At 34.3% G+C, this 22,865-nt stretch overlaps 2 protein-coding genes across 2 annotated transcripts; one reads left to right on the top strand and one right to left on the bottom strand.

Annotated features, from left to right (window-relative positions):
• Positions 1-1,589: 1,589 nt before the first annotated feature.
• LOC145642357 (pumilio homolog 1-like) lies at positions 1,590-10,407 on the bottom strand. The gene is made up of 9 exons (XM_081693507.1): positions 9,386-10,407; positions 7,144-8,600; positions 6,918-7,059; positions 6,709-6,816; positions 6,121-6,333; positions 5,896-6,006; positions 4,562-4,756; positions 2,377-2,551; positions 1,590-2,094 (listed from the first exon to the last, which is right to left on the bottom strand). Exons 1-9 carry the CDS (start codon positions 10,067-10,069, stop codon positions 2,045-2,047), a joined length of 3,135 nt encoding a protein of 1,044 aa, XP_081549633.1. The 5' UTR covers positions 10,070-10,407; the 3' UTR covers positions 1,590-2,044.
• A 9,498-nt stretch (positions 10,408-19,905) lies between these two features.
• Positions 19,906-22,140, top strand: LOC145556619 (glycerol-3-phosphate acyltransferase 5-like). The gene is made up of 2 exons (XM_081618272.1): positions 19,906-20,702; positions 20,855-22,140. The coding sequence occupies exons 1-2, from the start codon at positions 20,133-20,135 to the stop codon at positions 21,773-21,775; spliced, it is 1,491 nt and encodes a 496-aa protein (XP_081474398.1). The 5' UTR covers positions 19,906-20,132; the 3' UTR covers positions 21,776-22,140.
• The last annotated feature ends 725 nt before the right edge of the window (positions 22,141-22,865 follow it).

The following is a 22,865-nucleotide window of genomic DNA, read 5'->3' as shown; positions in this document are numbered from 1 at the left end:
ACCAAATATGATCTTTATTTGAAGTCATAAATGTCCGTGGTAGACTTGAATTAATTAAATCGGTGTAAGTTGTATAGCGGTAAATTGGTCGTTTAAAGACAAATTGGATGGTTCCACTCACGCAATTGGACTCCCGGAGGATATTTGGGACCATGGTAAACATTTCGTCAATTTTATATCCGGGCGAAAAAATGTCAAAAAATTCTAAAATTGAACGCTAATATCCACGATTTTTGAGAAATTTCGAATGTTTCGGGGCCCGGTGTCGAAAAGCATTGAGATTTTAGGGGATACATCTCGGGGGTCATATAATGCCGTTTGGATCCATATATGATCATTATATGTTCTCATAAATGTTCGTGGTAAGCTTGATTTAATGTAATCGGTGCAAGTTGTAAACCGATAAATTGGTCATTTAAAGGCAAATTGGATGGTTCCACCCAGCCAATTAGACTGCCGGAGGGTATTAGGGACAATGGTAAACATTTCGGCAATTTTTATTTCCGAGTGAAAAAAGTCAAAAAATTCCAAAATTAAAAGCTAATATCCATGCTTTTTTTAGAAATTTTGGAGGTTTCAGCCTGTACTGCATATATCTCTAGTGTTGTGTGTTTTAAATTAAATTTCGGTAAATACATGACATATCACGAATCTTTTAATTGTTTCAAGTTTGTTTCATTATTGTTGGGACTCCTTATGAGAGTGAACTTAATCCATATAGTAATCTTCCGTTCCAATATCATGATTATTTAAGAAATTAATATGGAATATGTCATAAAAAATTGTTTCCAAAACCAAATAAATTCAAAAATTAACAGATTACTATAAATCAATAGATTAGGTTGTCCACCATTACCAACAATTTAAAGTACAATTTCTTTGTAGCCATTGAACTTGTCATCTGAAATTTTGTGTAAATCACAACTTTTTTGTGCAAGTGAGGCTCAACATGAAGTATAGAACTATACACTATACAGTATACACTATAGACAGTATAGTATGCCTTTTTCATTAAGAAGTTCCGTTAAGCACAAGATTCTATGCAAGTTTTTGGCAAAGACATGGCTTTCACATCAATCAACTATAGAACATGCATGATTTCACCTGTCCAAAAAAGTCTAGTGCAGTAGTAGGACCCATTTTGATTTACTAAATTGAGGTGAACTGATTGGAGTTGAAGTTAACTAAACCGAGAATGAAATTAGGAACTGAACTGATAGGAGCTGAGTTGAACTTAATTAAAATTAAGCTGAATAACACAGGCCTGTAGTATTCATTATTAGTGTTTGACATACTCATAAAACTCCTCAATGAGCCAACAGTAGTCAAGACTTATTTATTGGGACTATTTGCTATCACCACTACTTATTTGGCTATCTACCAAATTATGTCGTAATTAACTGGACTCTAATTCTAATATTGAAAATCTGAAATGATTTTATTTGACTTTGACAAAAGCGTTAAAAGATGAAGAGACTGAGTGAGAGACCCAAAGCATGAAGTTTGTCGGGGGGAATGTAACAAAATAGCCTCACTTAAATGAACAAATTGAATGACAAACAAAAGAAAACAGGAAAGCTCGAATCATATGAGAAAATTGTTCTTTCAAAGAAGGAATTATCCATCTGATACACCAAAAGGAAAACTTATAGCCTCAACTCTAACACAAAGGCTCTCTTTCTGCAGCTAGCAACATTCTGTACAGTCACAAGTCACAAATTTACTACCTCCACGACCACTAGCTTTCTCTATACACCCTCGAAACTTGTACAGTAAATTTTACTCTCTCAGCAAGGGGGGAGGGGCATCAGGTATCTTGTACCATTTGAGCCTCAACCTAACCTGTTTTTCTAGGTATATATCCTCAGGAAACAAAAAACGCTACAATTTACAGGTTTACAAGTACAACCAACTTTTATTTTTCATTCAGCTCTCAGTCCAACCTAAATAAATAGACAGGAGCTACCGGCAGGCATAAAACAAAACAAAGGGTAGAGAGCCACGTTCAAACTAGCCTCGGTTAGCTGTACAACACCTTTCTCTTCTATGCCATCGGAGCAGGGGGGTAGGGAGTCTGCAAACTGATTCTCCTCTCTGCAAAAAACACACACAAAAAAATAAGAATCCAAAGTAAGTCATGAAAATTACGTAGTAGTTCACCTTACATCCGCAAAAGAGTCATGTACGGGTATGGGACTATGGGAAAATAATTTCAAATACACACTTGATTCGCATGATATTTAGATCAATCATAAAAAATTTACGACATTATAAATAAAAAGGGTTTTACTACTCCAAGGAATTACAAAGCAAAGCTATTATGATGCCACTAACGATTAAGCTTACACATCATAAATATAAAGTAAATGTATTTACCTCCAGCTGCAACAAGTTTCTCTACACGAGCAACAATATGCTTTCCATATGTATACTTCTTCAGTGCATTCAGATGATTCTTTATTCGTGAGAGGATCACTTCAAGTTGCTGGTCATCACAAGTTTCCAGCACTTTCTGTACAACATAGTTTGCAAACTGATCCTTCATCATCACCTAAACAACAGAAAAAGAAATTCGCATAAAAACCATGTCTTGAATACCCTCTTTAGAAGACTAGTGAATGTAATGCTCAAACCAAGAGAAAAAGGTAAAAGGAAAGATACATAGTTTCAAATAACCATTACAAATCAACAAGGAAATTATACATTTTGACACATAAAAGGATAAAACAAAGTAACTACTTGGCACATATCAATTCACAATCCTGAACAGATTCTGACCGAGACTGGAGTTAACAAGTTCTGCACGATACATGATTCAAAAAAATAGGTTATGCCAACTGGTATGCCACAATGCAATTATCTATTAAAAAACGGTCCCATAAATGCAGCAAGTATTACAAAATCAATATACGATGCTGTAAGTGGCAAAATCTTATGCAAACAGCTGGATGGTCTGACATCCAAAAATGCGAAACATGTCAATTGAGATAAAACAAAATTCTCAAGCTCTCCACCCTTTAGCTGTTCTCCATTGCCCCAAACCCTCGTGAAGGAGAGCTTTATCCGACAACATTTTCCTTCTCATGCACAACTTTTGGTAAAGAGCAACAAAGCTTTCCCTATGATCCTCCCCCACCCCTTCCTGAAAAAGGAAAAATGAAAGAACCTCAAACTCACCCACTCTACTGTCTGCCTGTCTGGACTCAATCTGTATACATAGTTATGGAACTACACAGGCAATAGCACCTTCAACCTATTTCCCAACCTTATGAATTTGGTAATAATAGCCAAAGATGTTTTCACCAACTTAGGCAAGATCAGATTCAGCATCAAGTCAGCTACACGTAGATCATTTTACCATTGCTCCCCTATTAAACCGGGGGACTGGATCAAAAATCCACCCAGGGGTTCAGGCAAGGTATTATCTGCATGCCTTTACATTCAATCTCAGCTCTTTGTTTTAAAGGCATTTATTGCTTGTTCTATCAAATAATTATTGTCATACCAATTTTTATGATCCAGGGGAATTCTCTGATGACTGCACATTAAACACTAGCTAAATAAAAAAATAGAATACTCCCAGTGATATTGCTATATACAGTCTAGAATTTCTAGATACAAGTCATGCCAATTATCAAAAGACTAACAAGATTGTATGGTAGGGTGGGTGATATCGCTCAGACTGCGGACAATCCTGGAGAAGGGTGGTAGTTTAGTGAGCAAGAATACATGGCCATAAAACAAGCTAAAATCCAACAAGTTGCCACCCTCAAACTAGATTTTATGCGATCTGAAAAGTTGGCACACTAATGCATACAGATTTTTCAGGATTTTTTTCATGGGAAAAAAAGAGGGGGGGGGGGGGGGGGGGGGGGGGGTTGAAGTAAAACAAACATGTAAATTTCATTACTGTAACATAATATTCAATAAACTATAATTTCTAAAACACCAAATGCAAACTAATAATAAAACAGTTAAAAGTACTGCCATCATGCTTGTGAATGTAGATTCTACTTCCAGAACAAGCTGCGATTATAAAATAAATAAATCATGGAAAAAGGAATCTGAGCATTAATATGACGTAGATATTGCTCAAAAATAAAACTTATTGCATTCTATATAGGTGGTGACTGGTAAGGATGAACCCTGAACACAAAGTGATGGGGCCAGAATCATCTCACTCCATGCAGAGAGGGCCATTCATTAAACAAATGGTTCTATTCTTGTATTCTGTTATCCTGGTAAATACTCAATAAAGAAAAATACATCTAACCAACCCCAACTTCTGGACAAACAGGAGCCTCAAGAATGACAACAATTTGATGTATGTCATGGTACTGAATTAATAATTCAAACACACACAAAAAAAAAAAAAAAAAAAAAAAAAAAGAAAAAAAAAAAAAAAGATACACATAGAAGCTAATACACAACAAGCTACTTAGACAAAGTAACAATTGACTATCAATTAAAAGGTGGTAGGCTTGAATTTAAAAAGGTAACAATCTCAATATTCTATAAAGTGGAAGACATTCAATATGAAGTGGGAGGGCAGTGGAAGAACCTGAAGCGGCTCGTTATCATCGGTAGCTCCAAGCATTTCATTCACCATGTTACGACGCTCTGTTACATCCCCAAATGAGAGGCATTTCTCTATAACATTGGAAGCAAATTTTTGCTGACTCATTTGAACTATCTTCCCAGTCAACTTGACTATTATAGCAGAGCGTTCATGCGGCTTTCCATGCTCCAGTACATGCTGTAAAAATATTTAAAAGGTCAACATAGTTTTGCAATGAACGTGCCAACGAAAGCTTAATAGCATGTACAAATCACATTGTGTTACCAAGCAAAGTAGCAGATAAACAAACAGGTAAACAAATCACCCTCATTTTGCAGATACTTCAACAATCACAAAGTCTTAAGACACCCTTTCCAAATTTTAACACTCCTATAATCCCTAAAGTAATCAGCCTTCAACTTGTCACCAACTATAAATATCCCAAATGCCCACGCAACCAATATTTGGAACTACACTGTACGTCAACACTCTAAAAAATGAGAAAATATGTAGGTTATCTAAGGGTTTTCGGCAGTTGGCCAATAAGAAGAGAAGATTGGCATAATAAGGGGAGATAGCAGTTTTATCCGACCTAGACTGCCCAAACTCTCACATCCTACACTGAACTACAAGGTACTAGCACAATTATAATAGCATATTATAAGGAGAACAAGTTGGTCATCCGCATAGGTTATTTAACTCAATTTAAAGGAAGTTCACCACCACCAATCTACCCCCCCCCCCCACCACCACACACACACACACACACACACACACACAAACCCCTAATAAAAGAGCAGCAAAAAAATAGATTGAGTTAGCTCTTTAAAAATTGGCACCAGTGTAATTCTGCCCGAGTATTGTGAGCTAAAGTTTGAACATGTATGCAAGTAATTCCATATCCCTAAACACCATAAACATGTCTTCACCTTCTATAGATTGCACACATGCATTACTCCGTCCCCTTTTGTTTGATCCATAGGGGTAAAGTTACTTTTTCCAGTTTATGGTTAAAAGAAACTGATGAGAGAGAAAGTGGTGGTGTATTGTGAGAGTAAAGTTGTGGTTCCCCACAACCAAAAATAGTATGGGGCAAACTTTAACAGAGACTATATAGTGACACAAGTTATGAACAAAAGCATGGTAACAACAGTATTCATTCACACCAACTCATAAGACTACAATAATTTTCTGCCATGATCAGCACCTGCTGAGCAGAGGGCTATCATCAATTCCTAAAGCCCAAAAGATAGCTGGGACTTAATTGAAAAACCTGGCAATAATATTTACAGAAGTATATAGCTCATCACTGAAATAATTAGTAACCCATGACAAACCTGGACAACATAATTTCCATACTGATCCTGTGCCAACATGCAAACAGACTGCATGATCTCCTCCATCACTATACGTTGAGTTTTTGCATCATTGCAGTGTTCTAGAACTCTCTGTAAATCAAAATTAACCAGTTAAGATTCACATTATCTCCCACTAACATCAGCTTAGCAGCTGCAAAATATTTTGATCAATAAGAAATTACAAAACTGGTAGTATTACTAAACCTGGATGACTCGACACCCATATGGATGGGTTGATAAAGTCACAACTTGATCGTAGAAAGTTGATATGATGAACTGGATAGCATCTTCAGGAATACACTCAATGCACTTTTGAATGACATGATTTCCATTTTGATCACGTACACAGCGCATCACTTGGCCATCAAGTTCCACAACCATCTTCTTCTGCTGGTCCAAATCAACAACTTCAATAGCCTGTTAAGCATGAAAAGGTATCAAAGTCAAGACATCATAGAAGGATGGCGCAAAACTTGATAATAAAACTTTGCCCTACTCTTTTCCTTAAGGTCATTATTATGTAAATATAACAATCAAGAAAGAACAGCATAGAAATACAGGTAATACGACTACTATCCCTAAATAGCATCATCTAGTGAGAGCACAAAATTTCATGGGAAACATATATTTGCAAGAGCAACATTATCAGAAGGCCAAAAGTTTTTGAAACATACTTTCGAGACGAAAGAGGAGAGCTATACATTACGAAACTTACGTTTGAGGTCAAAAGTTTTTGAAACTTATATTTGAGGGGGGGCAAAGAATAATCCAACAAAATAGTGTAAACAGTACCTTCTGGATCACTCTACAGCCATACATTTGCAGGCTTAGTGTTAAAACATGACCAGTGAGCTTATCAGCCAATTCTCTAATTTGGGATGCAGTTCCATGCTCAAAAAACTGCAAAGAAAGCAATTGACAATAATACTAAAGTTAATCACACATTTCTACAGGATTTAGAGTCGAGAAATTAAATCAAATAAATAATAAGTCGTGTTTACCTTTTGGATCACATAGTTACCAAATACATCTGTCATCAGAGACAAAGCTTGCGGGATTATTTCATGGAAAACCATGTTCTTCTCCTCTATTGAGGCTGTTTCAAGTTTCTGCTGGATAAAGCGACTCCCATATTGATCAGCACTGCAAAAATCAAGCAAGCAAGTTAAGCAATGAGAAGATACCAAATGGAGATAGAAATTGCAAAGAATCACACAAATTACATACCTGAACTCAACCACGTGATCAGCAATTTCAGAGAGCTCAAAACATTTAGTCTTGTTGCTTTTAAATTCGTCAAGCAGTGAAGAACCAAAACTATGCTCCATAAAGCCACCAGTTTCTGATCGCCAATTCCCCATCATGCCTGCAGCTAAGTTCCTCATCCCAGAAGGCATTCTCATATTCCTCTCACCGTGTCTCAAAGGACTACCAGGTCCAACAGGAGAGTTGGGCATAAGTGAATTTGATAGATGGTTTCCAGCATAAGCTGTGTTAATCCCAAAAGCTGGATTGCTATAATAACCATGATTCATTCCGGCAGATTTACCAAGGTAAGGCCGGCCACACTCTGATTTCTGGGGAGACAGCAATGTTCCCAAATAAGCTTTCTGAAGAGCTAGCAAATCCATGTAAGAATTGCCCCCGTCAATGGAAGGGTCATTCAGAGCCGCGAGCTGAGCAGCAGTATAATCATTTGAAGTTAAGTAGTGCAGATATAAGGGGTCCAATTGGGATTGACTCCCCCCTCTGTTGAGATTCTGCAGTTCTGCGGCTGCAGCCATCAAGTTTGCTCGTGAAGATACACCACCTCCCAATGCTCTGGAATCCAAGCCACCCACACCAATGGCTGAAGCAGCAGCATTTTCAAACAAAGGTGGCAACGCTCCACTGCCAAGCTGACCTGCCATCATTGACGCCAATGCAGGATTGATATTGTGCCCACTTAGACTGTAATTTGGAATGGCCGAGCTTGGGCTACCAACACTGTGAAAGTTAGAAGGTGAGTTTGGACCGCGGTCAAATCCATCAGACCTCAAGTAATAGTTTTGATCCATTCCAAGACCACTACCTTTTCCCTTGGTGGAATATGAACCTTTAGCTGGATGGGAAAAAGACTGCTGCTGGAAAGGATTGTATTCAGCAGAATTCATGTGAGAGTTCTGTTTAACATGATTATGTTCACCATGTAAATTGTAAAGGTTTCGCTGGTCACCAATCCCACGCTGAAATTGCGACCTCATTTGCCTCTCCTCCTCCATCTGAGGATCAGATGACAAACTCATGCCAGACAAAGCAGCGACAAGATCCCCAGCAGCATGTGGGCCATTTGAAGTACCGTGCAGAGAACTAGGACTGTTGATGCTTCTTTTCTCCATAGAGTTAACCCTCCCTTCACCAGCTGTGGGGATCCTAGGACTAGGAGCTCTGGCTATGAACTGAGGATCAGGTGTGGTGCTTCTTGACAGGGAAGCACCCAGAGCAGAAGCATAACTAAGAGAAGCTGAACCATCACCATTGTGGGTTGCTGAAATGCCTTGGATATTCCCACCGACGCGCATAGCATCGGTTGAGGACATAGGAGCCAATTGAGCCTCGGAGGTTGCAATATTCTCATCAAAAGCATTGCGGCTAGCAGGACGAGAAGGAATTCTTGCAGAAGAGTTGGAGTTATTCAGATCATCCTGTTTTATAAACCAATCTCCACATCAGAATACGAACTTCAACAAATCCAGTCTAAGCATTTAATTTGAAACATAAATTGTGATCATGTAACAGGACTCAACAAGTGAGTATAAGCCATAAAGCCAATTCAAACCCCAAACAAGTCACCGAAAACAACCATCCGTTATCACACCAAGATTATCGAATTGAATTGAAATCTGACCATATTGCTGTTGTAAATATAGCTTTGAAATCCAACCATCTAAGACATTAATACACTCAATCAAATCTTTCCTATAGATTATGTAGCTCTCTCCTAATCCGCCAAATTCTCAAAACAGTTACACACAGAAATACACAAATAAAATCGTAGCTACCAGCAAATGTTTAGCCTTTTTCAACACCAACACTCACAAAGCCCATAAATTATTTGACTAATCAGATCTTTCTATTAAAAATAAAAATAAACAATATATGCTTTAGAATAGTCATAAAATAAATCCAAACAACCAAAAAAGGGGTATTTTTGATCCTCAACTGTTGGATTAAAAACTACCACTATTAACATTCAACATTCCCTAAACATGAAATTACACAGTACACCAAGAAGTGAACATTCTAATCCTACCAACGTAAGATAAACAAAAACATCCAATCAATAATTTCCAAAAAAACACAACCCAATAAAAACAAAATCTTTGACCTATATGTGAAGTAACTAAGTCTTCCAAACATAAATCTAACATAAACCCTAAATTTTTACATCATAAATCAATTAAATCATACAAAAAGTATTAAAAATTACCTGGAAAATTTCAGCAATGCTTTTCTGCCTACTTCCTAACCCTAACCCAGGCAACCCAACACCACTCCATTCATTCTGCCCATTCTCATCCTCTTTCTGCCCATTAAACCCTTTGGAAAACAACGAATTTCCCCCATTTATATTATTAATATCACCATTACCATTACCATCATTATAATTATTACTACCATTATTATTATTATTATTATTTCCATTAAACTCTTCACCTCTAATATTATTTCCATTATTATTATTATTGTTATTATTGCTAACCTTCCTTCTATCACCAATCCCACCAAGCCCGGGCCCAGGCCCAGGCCCACCACCGCCCCACCGCTGCGCATACCTCCAATCTTCCTTGGACAACAATGGCGGCGGTAACCTAGGGTTTAAATTGACATTGGAATAGTAGTAATTAATGTAAGCTGGATCAGACCTCAGTTCTTCTTCCGTCACTTCTCTGTTCAAACCGCCATCGCCGCCGGAAAAGAAACCTCCGGCGACGGATGAACCGTCGACGGTCGGCGGCGCCGACGGACTTCGGAAAATGTCAAACCCTCTTTCCATATCCCTTTCCCTTTCCCGAAGAAGAATCCCTAACTCTTTCCCTACTAATTCATCGCCATAATCGATCGATCGAACTCCAACTTCTGAACTCATCTTTGAATAACTCTCCGTTATCATTCCATCCACTTCCAACAACAATCAATACCCACAAAAAAATTAAAAATTGAGGTTTTCAAATAGCGAATTTGAGCTTGAATTTGGGGGAAAATCAAAAAAGGGGGAGAGAGAAAATTAGGTTAAATGTTGGGGGGAGATCGAAAAATCCCTAGAAAAAGGTTTATCGCCATTGTTGTGAATTTAAGAGAGAGAATGAGGAAGTGTGTAAGGAGTGAGGAGAGAGAAAGTGAGAGAAAGAAGGGGGAATGATAAGCACGAGAAGAGGAGAAATCTGAGCCGTTGGATTAAGGAAGAGTGACGGCAGAGATTGAATCTGATGGTGAGATTTAGTTATTACAGACAGTGGCTGGAGAAAAGAGAGAGGGGGGGTTTGGTTTCCTAGTTTAGGGTTTTTAATTTCGCCGAGTTATTTTATTAATTAATTAATTAAAGATTTTTTTTTAATATTTATTAAATTTAGAGATATTTATTAATTGAAAATAAATATTTTTGGTGGTAAAAAAAAAAAGGGAAAACTGAATCACGTCATGTAAGGGGAGGGTAAGTAGCCACTGAAATTATGGGAAGTATGACAGAAGAGAGAGTGTGTTTGTGTAATCTAGGGCTTTCCATTGGAGATACCCTTGCTTCTTGGAGTTGGGTCCATTCTTATTTTGACACCAAATCAACAACCCTAATTGCATTTTTCCTTTTTTCAATCTTTGGGTTTGGATATTCTTTTATGGGCTTTTTACAAATCTCTATAATGGATTCTATAAATATTCCCTTTGTTGCTGATTGATTGTTTTACTCTATATAGTTAATCACATAATCCTTTAATAAGAGTTGTATTAAATGAATAGATAATTCTACCTTTTAACACGTGAGAAGTATAGATAGTTCTACCTTTTAACACGTGAGGAGTTGTATTAAATGAATAGATAGTTGTACCTTTTAACACGTAAGGTAGAAAATATTGTGTAGGATTAGTACGAGTAATTAAGAAGGAAGTGTATTACCTTAAAATGAAATTTGGAATATAGGTAACAGGTGGAGGGATAATATGTCAATAGGGCACTTTTTAAGTATGGCTCGTTAATCGTTACTTGATAACTATTGAAACTAGTGGAAGCTAATGGATCGACAAGTGGTTGGGCGGGTAGTAGACTAGTAGTCTGGCTAAACCGTACAATTCAAAGTATATATAATGATACGAAGATAAATATGTTGTTGTGAAAGTTAAGGCATGGTTGAATATACAAGTGTATACAGTAACTATGTAAAGGGAGAAATATAGATTACATATATTGAATATGCACTTCTTAATGGAATACACTTCATCTTTGTAAGTAATAGTCGCTTGGATTGAAAGAGGGCATAGCATAAGTAAAAGTTCAATTGATGTGTCGGCATTTCCACACTCGCTATAGTCTTTGCAACGCAACAATATTTGGGATGCAGTGGCAAAATAACCATCTTCTTTCTTTCTTTCTTTTTCTAAACGGATCCAACCTATTACCAAACGTCACATATACCCTTTAGTAATCGCAACTACTGCCATAATCGATTAATCATTCAACACTCTTGCCTCTCTAATCACGTAACTCATTTAATTCTGTTGAGTTTTTATCATTTTATTATGTCATTTAATCATCTTCTACAATCTACACCCCTAAACCTCTTCTAATCATACATTTTTTTTTTTTTTTATTTATTTATTTTATTTTTTTTTGTTAAGATGAACTTATTTCTCCTAAACTTTATCTAATTCAATTAACCTCATGGATGGGGAACCAAACCTTTAAAAAAAAAAATGTGTACACTCAATGGGATTGGATTCCCATTTGAGTCAATAATGGATCCTATTTAGTATTTACTCCATAACATTTGATGTCTCGTGAGAAAAGAGGTTAGATTGGAGATCAGAGTTCCTACCTCAGCCTGTTCATAGATGATAAAATTTGATTTCATAATCTTACCTTAACTTATTTTCTTGTAAAGAAAAACAATATTGTACTTCTTTAAGAAATTTTTAATTTCTAAAAAAAAAAAAAAAAAAAAGAAGCAATTTTTAGCTATTTTTGTTTAGAGGAAAACAATTATATATATATATATAGTATAATGATAAATTATACATATATGTAGTATAATAATGATAAAATATGTACTATAGGATTTATAATAAATATAATTACGCATGTAGTGCCACTATCATGATATTGCGGCATATGCCCTGCTCGAGTGTTTGGACAGGGACTTTTGTGTCAATGTCTCAAACTCTCAATATGGATATGGAATGAACAAAAAGTCAAATTTGGAAACAAGGCAAACTAAGTTTCCATCATCTTTTACTCCTAATTATTTAATATTTTTTGTTATGTACTAATACGACCCTTAAATATATAAAAAAAATAATAATAAAGCGGAATTGGACATTAAACTCTACTTGAGTTAGATACTTCGTCATATTTGAGTTACCTCGTGGAGTAATATATAGTGTTTGGATTAGGAGGACATTATGTGTTGTAAAGCAAGAAGAGCTTCAAGAAACATAAGCATGTAATCAATTATGCTGATTTGTTATGAATATACTCTTTACAACCCTTAAAAAGTGTTGGACATTAGTATGGAGTACTTGTCAAGAACAATGTAATAAATGTATAATACTTTGCACATTAGACTACAAAAAATATGTGTTACCATTTTTTCTTTATAGATTTTTCTGTAACAATTAAAGTGAATTTAATTGAGAAAATACTGTCCATAAATATAAGTTGATTAAGGCCATAAGAGTAAAGGCATGTGATGACTGTTAATGCTTCAGAGTTGAGTTTGGTAAATTTAATTAAAATAATGTTTGAAAGGATTAATTTAAATTAAAATAGACAAGACGAATTTAAACTGACGTGTAGAAAAGCTCTTTGATCTTCATCACATGACATGCTCTCTAGGGGCAAAACTGACCGTATACCGCATGCATGGCATTTCTGAAATTATCCTCTCAACTAAGGATCGATGCATGCCTCTTAAAGTACAGACGTATACTCCTTTTATACTACTCCGTACGTATAAACGGATTATTATGGCTTTATGTTCTACTCCGTATTTACCTACGGAGTATTTTTTAGTAGTAATTATTACTAGAAAAATGTTATACTTATACATAATCTTTATGGCTATATATAAGCATTAAATGTGCACTAGAAAATTGTGTAAATTTAGGAAATCATGAAAATATAACACTTAGAAAATTGTGTAGAGTTAGGAAATCATGAAAATATATACACTAATTACATTGATTTACGCGTATTTTTGTCATGATTTTCTATATTTATACGAAGTACCATTTTCAAGAGTGTATTAAATGATTATATATATCCCTTAGGGTTATACTATAACATTACGCTTTTTATTTTAAGAAGGTTTTGCGTGAGACCGTTTTACGTGAGCCCGGTTATGATGCAAATACTCATCCCTACCCAGTACCCACTGCCACTACCTAGCCACTTGTCGATGGTCTGCGACCACACTTAATTTTTTATTTGTATAATTGGACTCACGTGAGTCCGTTCTACACAAAACTTTTACTTTTGATATTACTACGTATATTTTACGGAGCAATTTTTATTCACAAACCATAACTAAAAAGAAAATGCAAAATGAGGCAAATTCAACCCAAAGAAAATACGAAGTAGGGAGTAAATAAATACAGTAGTTGTACATAAAGCAGAGTACTCCAAATAAATACGGCTGTGCTTTAATTTAAATATAAAGGTATATAAAAGTATATTTCTGGGATTAAGTGCATTAAGTATCAGAGTATTCCAGTAGTGAATATCTTAATAAACGGCTAGTATACCAGTAAAAAGATAACACGTAGCAGCCATGTTCATTGTTCATTGAAGCATTTACCTACCATTTCGACACCATCTAATTTTTCAAAGAGGAAAGCCACTGTCCATTAGATTATATTTCTAACATTTTTTTTAAAAAAAGTTTTAATTTCCTGGAAGCTGAGGTTGGTGGTAAATTTTAGCAGATCGTTGATCAATTTATTACAGACTGCATCATTTTGTCAACCTTTTGCGTAACTTCCTTCATCCATCATACTACTAGCTAATAAATGTACCGTACCTTGGAATGAATTGAAGTTTCATACATCACGTGAGTCATCATAAGTTTAGCAAATTACAAGTTCTGTTTATGTTATGGTATGAATATGAATCGAGGAATGTGCTATGTGTATTGGGATAACAATTTTTTTATTTTATTTTGAGCTTTAATTGTCAGGCTATTTTTTTAATTAATTTGGTCGTTTAACAATAGCATATCTATCTTCCATACAACAAAAATTAAAGGTCACTACTGTCTACTGATATGTTTAGTAATTATCAATGAGGTTTTGGCCTAGTGTTTAAAATGGTGATCTTATTTCGGATAGGTCACAAGTTCTAATTTCTCCATTTTTCATTTGTAATTTGTATTGCACTTATGACTCATTTCACAAAAAATTAAAAAAATAAATAAAAATAAAAATTAATAAAATTTTCACATGAATAATTTACAATTATGATTTAAAAATTTCCATATCAATGGAGCCGTAACATATAGTATTTGTACTGATAAACAAAATGAAATTTTATGTTAGTGTTGACGTGTTGTAGATTATCTGCCCAATGTTTTCATTAATTTATTTAAAGAAGAAAAAAAAAAACCTTGAATTTTTTTTGTTTCTTTAACCTGATTTTCAAGGAATAGAAACTAGAAAGTGGTGACATAGTTTGGGCTTGTATAGAACTGGGCCTGAATTATGTGCTGGTAATTCGAGGCCTCTGGGCTGTGTCATGGGCGTTCAGTATAATAAAGTTGATTTCTTCCCACCAACCAAATTTCTCCAATGTGTAGTTAAGCCCAATGTCCTTGTCTTTACATTCGATATATTTTTGAGTAAGTTTGAGGATAGGTTTTTTTGGATAAATGACTAGGTAAATTAAGGAGTTGACAAACATCTTTCTAAATTCTAACAATCTAACTTAAAGATGTTTTGAGAGTATGGTACACTTGGGAAGTTGGGATTAAAAGGTTACCAATCTTGCTCGTTGATGACTAACAATATACATAGATTCGCTTGGATTACTAACAATATTTTAACTATTTATAAGGCATAAGATTCATTAATTTACTTGGATCACTAACAATGTGTTAGCTATTTATTATAATGTATAAGAATACATAGATTTTCTTGGGATCGTTAACAATCTGTATTCGGGATCTTTTACTAAAACGGCTAATTTGACAAAAGTATTTATCAAAACGGCTAATTATCAAATTTAATTCCCAAACTAGCTAATTTATTTAGTTTTAACTTGGAAGAATTTATCTATTTCTTATTTCCTTTGAACCGGTTTTGTTCACTTTCTTTTTTTTTTTTTTTTTTTTTAAATTTTCTTTTTTTGATTTTATTTTTATTTCCTTAAAGATTTTTTTAAGTTGGAAAATTTAAGCAATATACAAAACTTGGAAGGAATTTATCTATTTCTTATTTCCTTTGAACCGGTTTTGTTCATTTTTTTTTTAATTTTCTTTTTTGCTTTTTTTTTTTTTAAAGATTTTTTTAAGTTGGAAAATTTAAGCAATGTACAAAACTATGAAGAACGTAAACAGTTGCAGACTCGCAAAACCCTAATTTAAATAATAAAAATAATAATAAAATTCCTAATTTTTCATCTTGATCATATCAATCACAAAAATTTGGAATTTCAAGTAGTATTATTGTTCTATCAAGACTACCGCAAATTTATACGACGATAAGGGATTTTAAAGTATTAATTATTGTTCATCTTTTTCAAGTCTATTAATTGTATACTCTTTATTTGTTAATGTCTGCTAATATGGATATTTTGAGTGGTTGTTTATTTTGTGTAACTTTTTTAAAAATTGAGAATTGCAACATGTATATTATGTTGATTGTTATTGTTCAAATTAATGAGATATTTTAAACTATGACATTAGAATTTAAATAAAACTAAAATTTAAATAAAAAAATAATTCTTTTTAAATAAAAAAAAAAAACATAAAGTGAACCGAATCGGTGGTGACATTTTCATCATTAATCAATCGACTTAGCACATATATTTACATACTTTTGTTAACATCGTACAACACAAAATCCAAAGACAGCTGTTAGCGAGTAAGACTCGTTGGGACTTGGGAGTGAGGGGAAGAGTAAGAACATTTTCATCTTAGGTTGCCTTTAATTAGGATTCCACATAAACCACATCTTATACGATTCTTACTATTATACCAAATTAATATTATTTGGTGTAACTCGTTTTTTTTTTTTTTACATGAATAAAAGATACGGAGTATATGATATTGTAATTTTGTGCCCATGTGACATATCATATGATGCGTATTGTGTGCATGCCATACCAATATTTTGCAGATGAGCTGAGATCATTAATTACTCATCAATCTTCGAAAACATTGAATACACAAATGCAAAAAATATCTCATACAACCATTTTTTGATACCTTTCAACGTTGACTTTTTAGAAATCCTGTTTTTTATCCAATCAAGTCAAAATATTGAAGATATTAGTTGAAAATTGTACGTACAAAATTCCTAACGACCGTACCTAACTATTTTAAAGAAATTTTGAACTATAATTAAATTGATACAAAATCACGGCAGATAAATTGCTTTAATGAAGGGTTGAACAAAACTTTATTAGCCTTTTTTTGATCTGTTAAACTGAAAAAGTGCATTATTTGTTTTTCCAACCTACTTATTTGCATGGCAAATTTTCTCTAGTTGACAGCCAATTTGCAGCCGATGAAGGTTGTAATGAAATTTCACTGACACCAACTTTAGCCAATCAATGAATATTTTCTAACCTAAATTTTCAATTTAATGTCTAATTGTCGGTTTTATTTTTGTGTATGAAATGCATGTGATATTTGAATTTTTTTTTAGTAGAAACATAATGATTATTGAGTGATACTATTTGATACTGTACTTTGTATATTATTAGTATTATTTTTTTTTTCTTGAAAGAAAACTTGCGAGCACAGTAGAAGATGAAAACGTGAAGTTTTTAAAAATCGGTGGAAATTTGAATGGCTTGTCAACTATATATGAAATTTACAACAATCGATTTACACATGATCAATACAAGTAGAAATTATTTTTGCAAAATTAACATATTCACGTACGTATATATTGATCATCATATCATCATTATCAACGGTTAATAATAACATATTTGATTGTTTTGATTATTATTATTATACAGAGCCTAATGAAAGGCATTATTATTTAGGATGCCAAAAATGCATTGCATTATTAGTATTATTAGTACTATTCTAGGTCACATATGTATGTATAATGTACTTGATATACTACAAGCTCACATGCTAGAGGTAAAGAGACCGACATGAAGAAACAAAACAACCACTAATTAAATAATTTCCACAAACAAGAAATCTTTAGCTTAATCAGTTTTGGTTAAAGTATGATTTAAGAAATTAAAGTAGCCTTTGATTATCTATTCGTTATACTCAATTTTTCATCTTTACTTGAAGGCTCCAATCATTACTTTAGAAAAGTGGTGATTAAGTAACTTAACGGCTTTATCAAAGTCGTTATATTTTTCATGTATTCAAGTTATTTAAAAGTTGTCATTGTTATATTTAGATAATTGAAAGATTTTAGTAAGGTTTACAAGTTATTAACCATTGAAAAGGAAATATGTATATTTTATATACTTTTTGAGGCTAATTTTAATTATAATGACCGAGAGATGAATTAACTAAACCCTATTTGCTCCCAATTGCTTTGCCAAATTGAATTGACTAAGTCATTTCATCTTTAACAAAAAAAATGACTAAAAGTCATCATTTTTGGAGCTACCAGCACATGAAAATCTGTCACTAACAAAATTTGAATGTACTTTCAAATAGACACTACTCCCGGTCTCCCGCTGCCTTAATTTCATATTCTGTAATAACTGTCATACATACATTTGTAGCAATAAAATATTAATAAAAAACCTCCATGCATGAAAGTAGAGTAACATTACTATAAAAATTGATTATGACTTATGAGGGTTTTAGTATTATTATTGAAATATTACATATAATTATATAAACTCATAATCATGAATTCACAATTGATTAAGGAACAAACCATATGTTATGTATTTGTCTTAGATCTCAAACAAACAAACCATAATAAACAAGTAAAAATAAAAAACCATTGAGATCGAGCATTAGCGAGAATAAATAATCTTAAAGTTGTTCCAAACATGAGCATAAATCCTTAAGAAGTAATTTCATATCATCAATGCTCAATCGTCAAAATACAATACGTTAGATACATTTTTTTTCCGGTTCAAGCTTAAGGCACAATCTTGATGGTATTCCAATACTAGTAGTGATATACTTCTGGTTGAGTAAAAGACAATTAGTGTAGACCAGCTGACCAGACCAACCTTCTACCATTTTCAAACCCGATCACAGCATTCACTCTATAAAGAAAGACATGTATAACAATTTCATATGCGAGCTAGGTTCAAACGAAATTTACGAGTGATTATGATAAACGAAATTTACAAGTGTCCACTTCATATGACTAAGGAGGTTCCAAATCAAAATCATATGACAGTGAGGGGAGTAGCCCCTTAGCCTTATAAAGTGGTCATCACGACTTTCTCTTTTTTTCAATGTGGGATCACATCTCAATATTTCTCTTTACATTTGTAGTCTTTTAATATGAGACAACACTTTCACTCACATGTATGGGATCGACAGTTTTTTATCCGTCACCACGTTACATACTAATTATAGTGGAGAAGTACATACCATTTTCAATACTCTTGGGTGTAAGTGTGTAACCGTGTAAGACAAAAGTATTGCCCTAACTCAGCTCTTATGAGCTGATGTTGAGTTGTTATTGATGATTACGTATTACACTAACCCCTCTTCTTATTAAATCCATTAGTCTTCTTCATAGACGACATTGAAAAATTGACATTTGCGGCCTTATGCTGGTATGTATAGGCAGATCATATATGCCCAACAAAATTTCAACGCAGACAGATACCAGATTCGCTTCACAAATTAGAACATTATTACAGGTGTCATTCAATAATTGATTACTTGCACTTCTCATCCATTAAATATGTTAAAATAATCTTATCATAATTGGTTAAACACTCACCTGAACTATATACACGCGTACACATCAATTTGTGACATAGTTGTAGGAAATTATTAAATCATGCAAACAACGAAAATTCTAGATTATTCCACGAGTACAACTAAACAAGTTAGGACATGCTTGGATTGGAGGTAATACAGACGGTAAAAGTTAGGGTTAAAAGTTCGAGCCTTACTATCTAAGGCCGACTAACTTGTAAAAAGTATTCGTTCAAATGCTAGCTAGTAGGATCCTTCTTACAAATTAATATACCAACTACTTTATACATATTACATGTCAACAACTAGTGAAGATTATACAGTTTACTAGTTTAGACTTTAGACTAGTCAAATATTGTGCACTTAGTATGTATATTAACCGTGTGTATGTATATGCGAGTTAGTGACCTAATTATACATACACTTTAGCAGCCACGTGGACTTAAAATAATTAAATCGCGTTAATCTAGATTTAATTAAACTTTGGTTGTTGGAGTTAAGTAATCAATATCTGTATACTATGTTAACGTGACATACTCTCTTTCATTTATTGGCTCCCAAAATCTTACCTAAGAAACATTAAATTTTTTAATTTTTTATATAAATTGAAAAAAAAAAAAGGAAAAAAAAAAAGGGGGTGTGAAGAACAATATATAAAAAGCAGGGGAGAGGCATGCAGAGGAAAATATCAACCTAAGGTAGTTGTAAACTGATAAACTGCTTATCTTTTAAAGAACAAATATTTCCTTACTTTCACACTTCATTATAAACCCTTCAAACTCTTTATTTTCTACAACAAACTATAATTCATCACTAAAAAATAATCCTAATTTTTTGTTTAAGAAAATTTAATTTTCCTAGAAGTTTTTGAGTTGTAACGAAAGTTATGAAAATTATACCATCTATGGAGTCAGTAGTAGCGGAGTTAGAAGGAACACTTGTGAAGGATCCGGACCCGTATTCATATTTCATGCTTATTGCATTCGAGGCCTCGGGTCTTATTCGATTCACCTTACTTCTCCTTCTATGGCCTATTATTCGTTTTCTTGACTTGGTGGGCATGAAGGATGCTGGATTTAAGCTTACTACTTTTGTCGCGGTAGTAGGGGTTCGGCTTTCTGATATTGAATCCGTGGCACGGGCGGTTTTACCCAAGTTTTACATGGATGATGTTGATATTGATGCTTGGAGGGTTTTTAGTCAATATGATAAAAAAGTTGTGGTGACTAAAACTCCTAGGGTTATGGTGGAGAGGTTTCTTAAGGATCATTTGAAGGCCGATGAGGTTATTGGGAGTGAGTTGGTTGTGAACCGGTTTGGATATGTAATGGGATTTGTTCGTGATGTTGGGTCTGATTCAGGTCGGGTTGCTAAGTTGTTTGGTGATGAGACACCTTCTTTGGGGCTAGGAGGGTCAAGTATAAATGATAGCAACACATTCCTATCACTTTGCGAGGTAAATATACTATGTACTTTACTTGTACATCTTATCACATAAATTTTGCATGTAACTTCTTTGTATACCCTAGATATAAAATTATGGCATGTAATCCTAATTTGACACACGTAAACAATTGATGATTAATGTTTGTTACACCCTTATTTCAGGAACAATGCCACCCACCATTCAACACAACAGACAAGCTTCTCAACGGACACCGTGATCTCAACCGTCCACTCCCAGTGATCTTCCACGACGGGCGCCTAGTAAAGCGGCCAACACCCTTCATCGCGCTCCTCATCCTCCTATGGCTCCCTATTGGTGTAGTCCTAGCAGTCATCCGAATGTCATTTGGCCTAATCCTCCCGTTCTGGCTAGTACCCTACGTGACAGCTGTCTTTGGTGGCGGCGTCATAGTGAAGGGCAAGCCACCGGCCTCATCCGGTGGCGTCCTCTTCGTATGCACCCACCGAACCCTAATGGACCCCGTTATACTTTCCTACGTCTTAGGCAGAAGGATCCCAGCCGTTACATATTCTATTTCAAGGGTGTCCGAAATACTTTCACCAATTCCAACCATTCGATTAACCCGTGATCGCCACGTGGATGCCGAAAGAATTAAAAAAGAGCTAGGAAGAGGGGACTTAGTCGTTTGTCCTGAGGGTACTACATGTAGGGAACCTTTTCTATTAAGGTTTAGTGCCTTATTTGCTGAATTAACCGATAATATTGTCCCCGTTGCTATGAACTATAGGGTCGGGTTCTTCCACGCAACCACGGCCCGTGGTTGGAAAGGTTTGGACCCATTTTTCTTCTTCATGAACCCTAGACCTATCTATGAGGTGACCTTCTTGAACCAACTACCCGCCGAGGCTACTTGCTCAGCCGGTAAAAGCCCTCATGACGTTGCAAATTACGTGCAACGTATATTGGCCGCTACATTAGGGTTTGAATGCACCAACTTCACAAGGAAGGACAAGTATAGGTTGTTGGCCGGAAACGATGGCACCGTGTCGAATGCTAAGAGTTCATGGCTTCTTGGTAGCATAAGGAAGGTGGTGAGCACTTGCAAGCCTTTCATTCACTAATACATGCAACATATTTTCCCCCCATTTTTAAAAATTTTACTGAATAGTTTGCCTCTACTCTATGTCCATGAATCTTTTAATTTATTTGGTGGTCTTAATTAATTACTTAAATTAAATCAAAGGGGATAATTTATTAATTAACATGCTTTGTATAGAAGTAGAGGCTAGTCATTTTTATTTATTTATTTATTTGCATCTTTTCTTTATGAAAAAATTCATATTAGAATTTTTTTTTTTCTCTTTTTGAAGCTAGTGAATGTAAAAATAAGGTATGTATTGTGAGAATGTTGCTGGCAGATTATCATCTGTTAGTTTATTCATAATTTCAAAGTTAAATTCATGCAATTCAATAACATATTTTTCAAGTGTATTGTATTTTATTTTATTTTTTGAAAACTTTTCAAGTGTATTGTACGTTATTCTTTAAATAGGCAAGGTACGGATTTTTTCAATTGTCATCCTAAACTAACACACTCTCGTACCTTTTGATAACATGACAATAGTCCAATACAAATTCAATGAATTTGAGAGGCAAGTGAACAATTTATAATTAGCGTAGGGAAATAAGATTTATTCGGTCCATGAATTTAATTAATTGAGTATTTGGTAGGTACAATTGTTTGTGATATACCTTTGCTTGGTCTTATTTGAGGCAAATAATAGTTTCTTCTTCTTCAATGTAACATAAAAGCAATAAATAACGCTAACCTAATCTTGTGGATATGGCTCACATAATGAGAACATATCTATCCTTGTCATTTGTTGATTAAATCGGTAAGAAAGTGGGAATAGACATATCAATCCTAAGCTTAGTCTGTCGCCTCATTCTAAAGAATGTTACAAGTCTAAACCAATTCAAGCAAGTGACCATTTGACGGATTCAAACAATGACGTTGTGTATTTCTCTAAAAAGGAAATGAAATGTTAGTAAAAATAATAATCAGTCATATAATAAATAAATAAAATTGACTTAAAAATTTTCTAAAAAAAAAAAAAAAAAAAAAAAAACTGGAAAAAAAGTTTGAAAATCTGTAAACATGCTATCATTGCTATGTTTCCATTCCAAGAGATTAACTCTTGGTGCCCTGAG

Source organism: Chenopodium album, chromosome 8, assembly GCF_948465745.1.
Source record: "Chenopodium album chromosome 8, dcCheAlbu1.1, whole genome shotgun sequence".
Classification (NCBI taxonomy): Eukaryota; Viridiplantae; Streptophyta; class Magnoliopsida; order Caryophyllales; family Amaranthaceae; genus Chenopodium; species Chenopodium album.
This window is presented reverse-complemented; position numbering and strand designations above follow the sequence as displayed.

What these genes read in the sequence shown, in the direction of transcription:
- LOC145556619 (XM_081618272.1), top strand. Translation starts at nt 20,133, where the DNA reads ATGAAAATTATACCATCTATGGAGTCAGTAGTAGCGGAGTTAGAAGGA. An exon ending in CATTCCTATCACTTTGCGAG is followed by an intron (nt 20,703 to 20,854) that starts GTAAATATACTA and finishes CCCTTATTTCAG; the next exon opens with GAACAATGCCACCCACCATT.
- LOC145642357 (XM_081693507.1), bottom strand. Translation starts at nt 10,069, where the DNA reads ATGATAACGGAGAGTTATTCAAAGATGAGTTCAGAAGTTGGAGTTCGA. An exon ending in GCATTGCTGAAATTTTCCAG is followed by an intron (nt 8,601 to 9,385) that starts GTAATTTTTAAT and finishes TTTATAAAACAG; the next exon opens with GATGATCTGAATAACTCCAA. An exon ending in GTAACTATGTGATCCAAAAG is followed by an intron (nt 6,817 to 6,917) that starts GTAAACACGACT and finishes CTTTCTTTGCAG; the next exon opens with TTTTTTGAGCATGGAACTGC.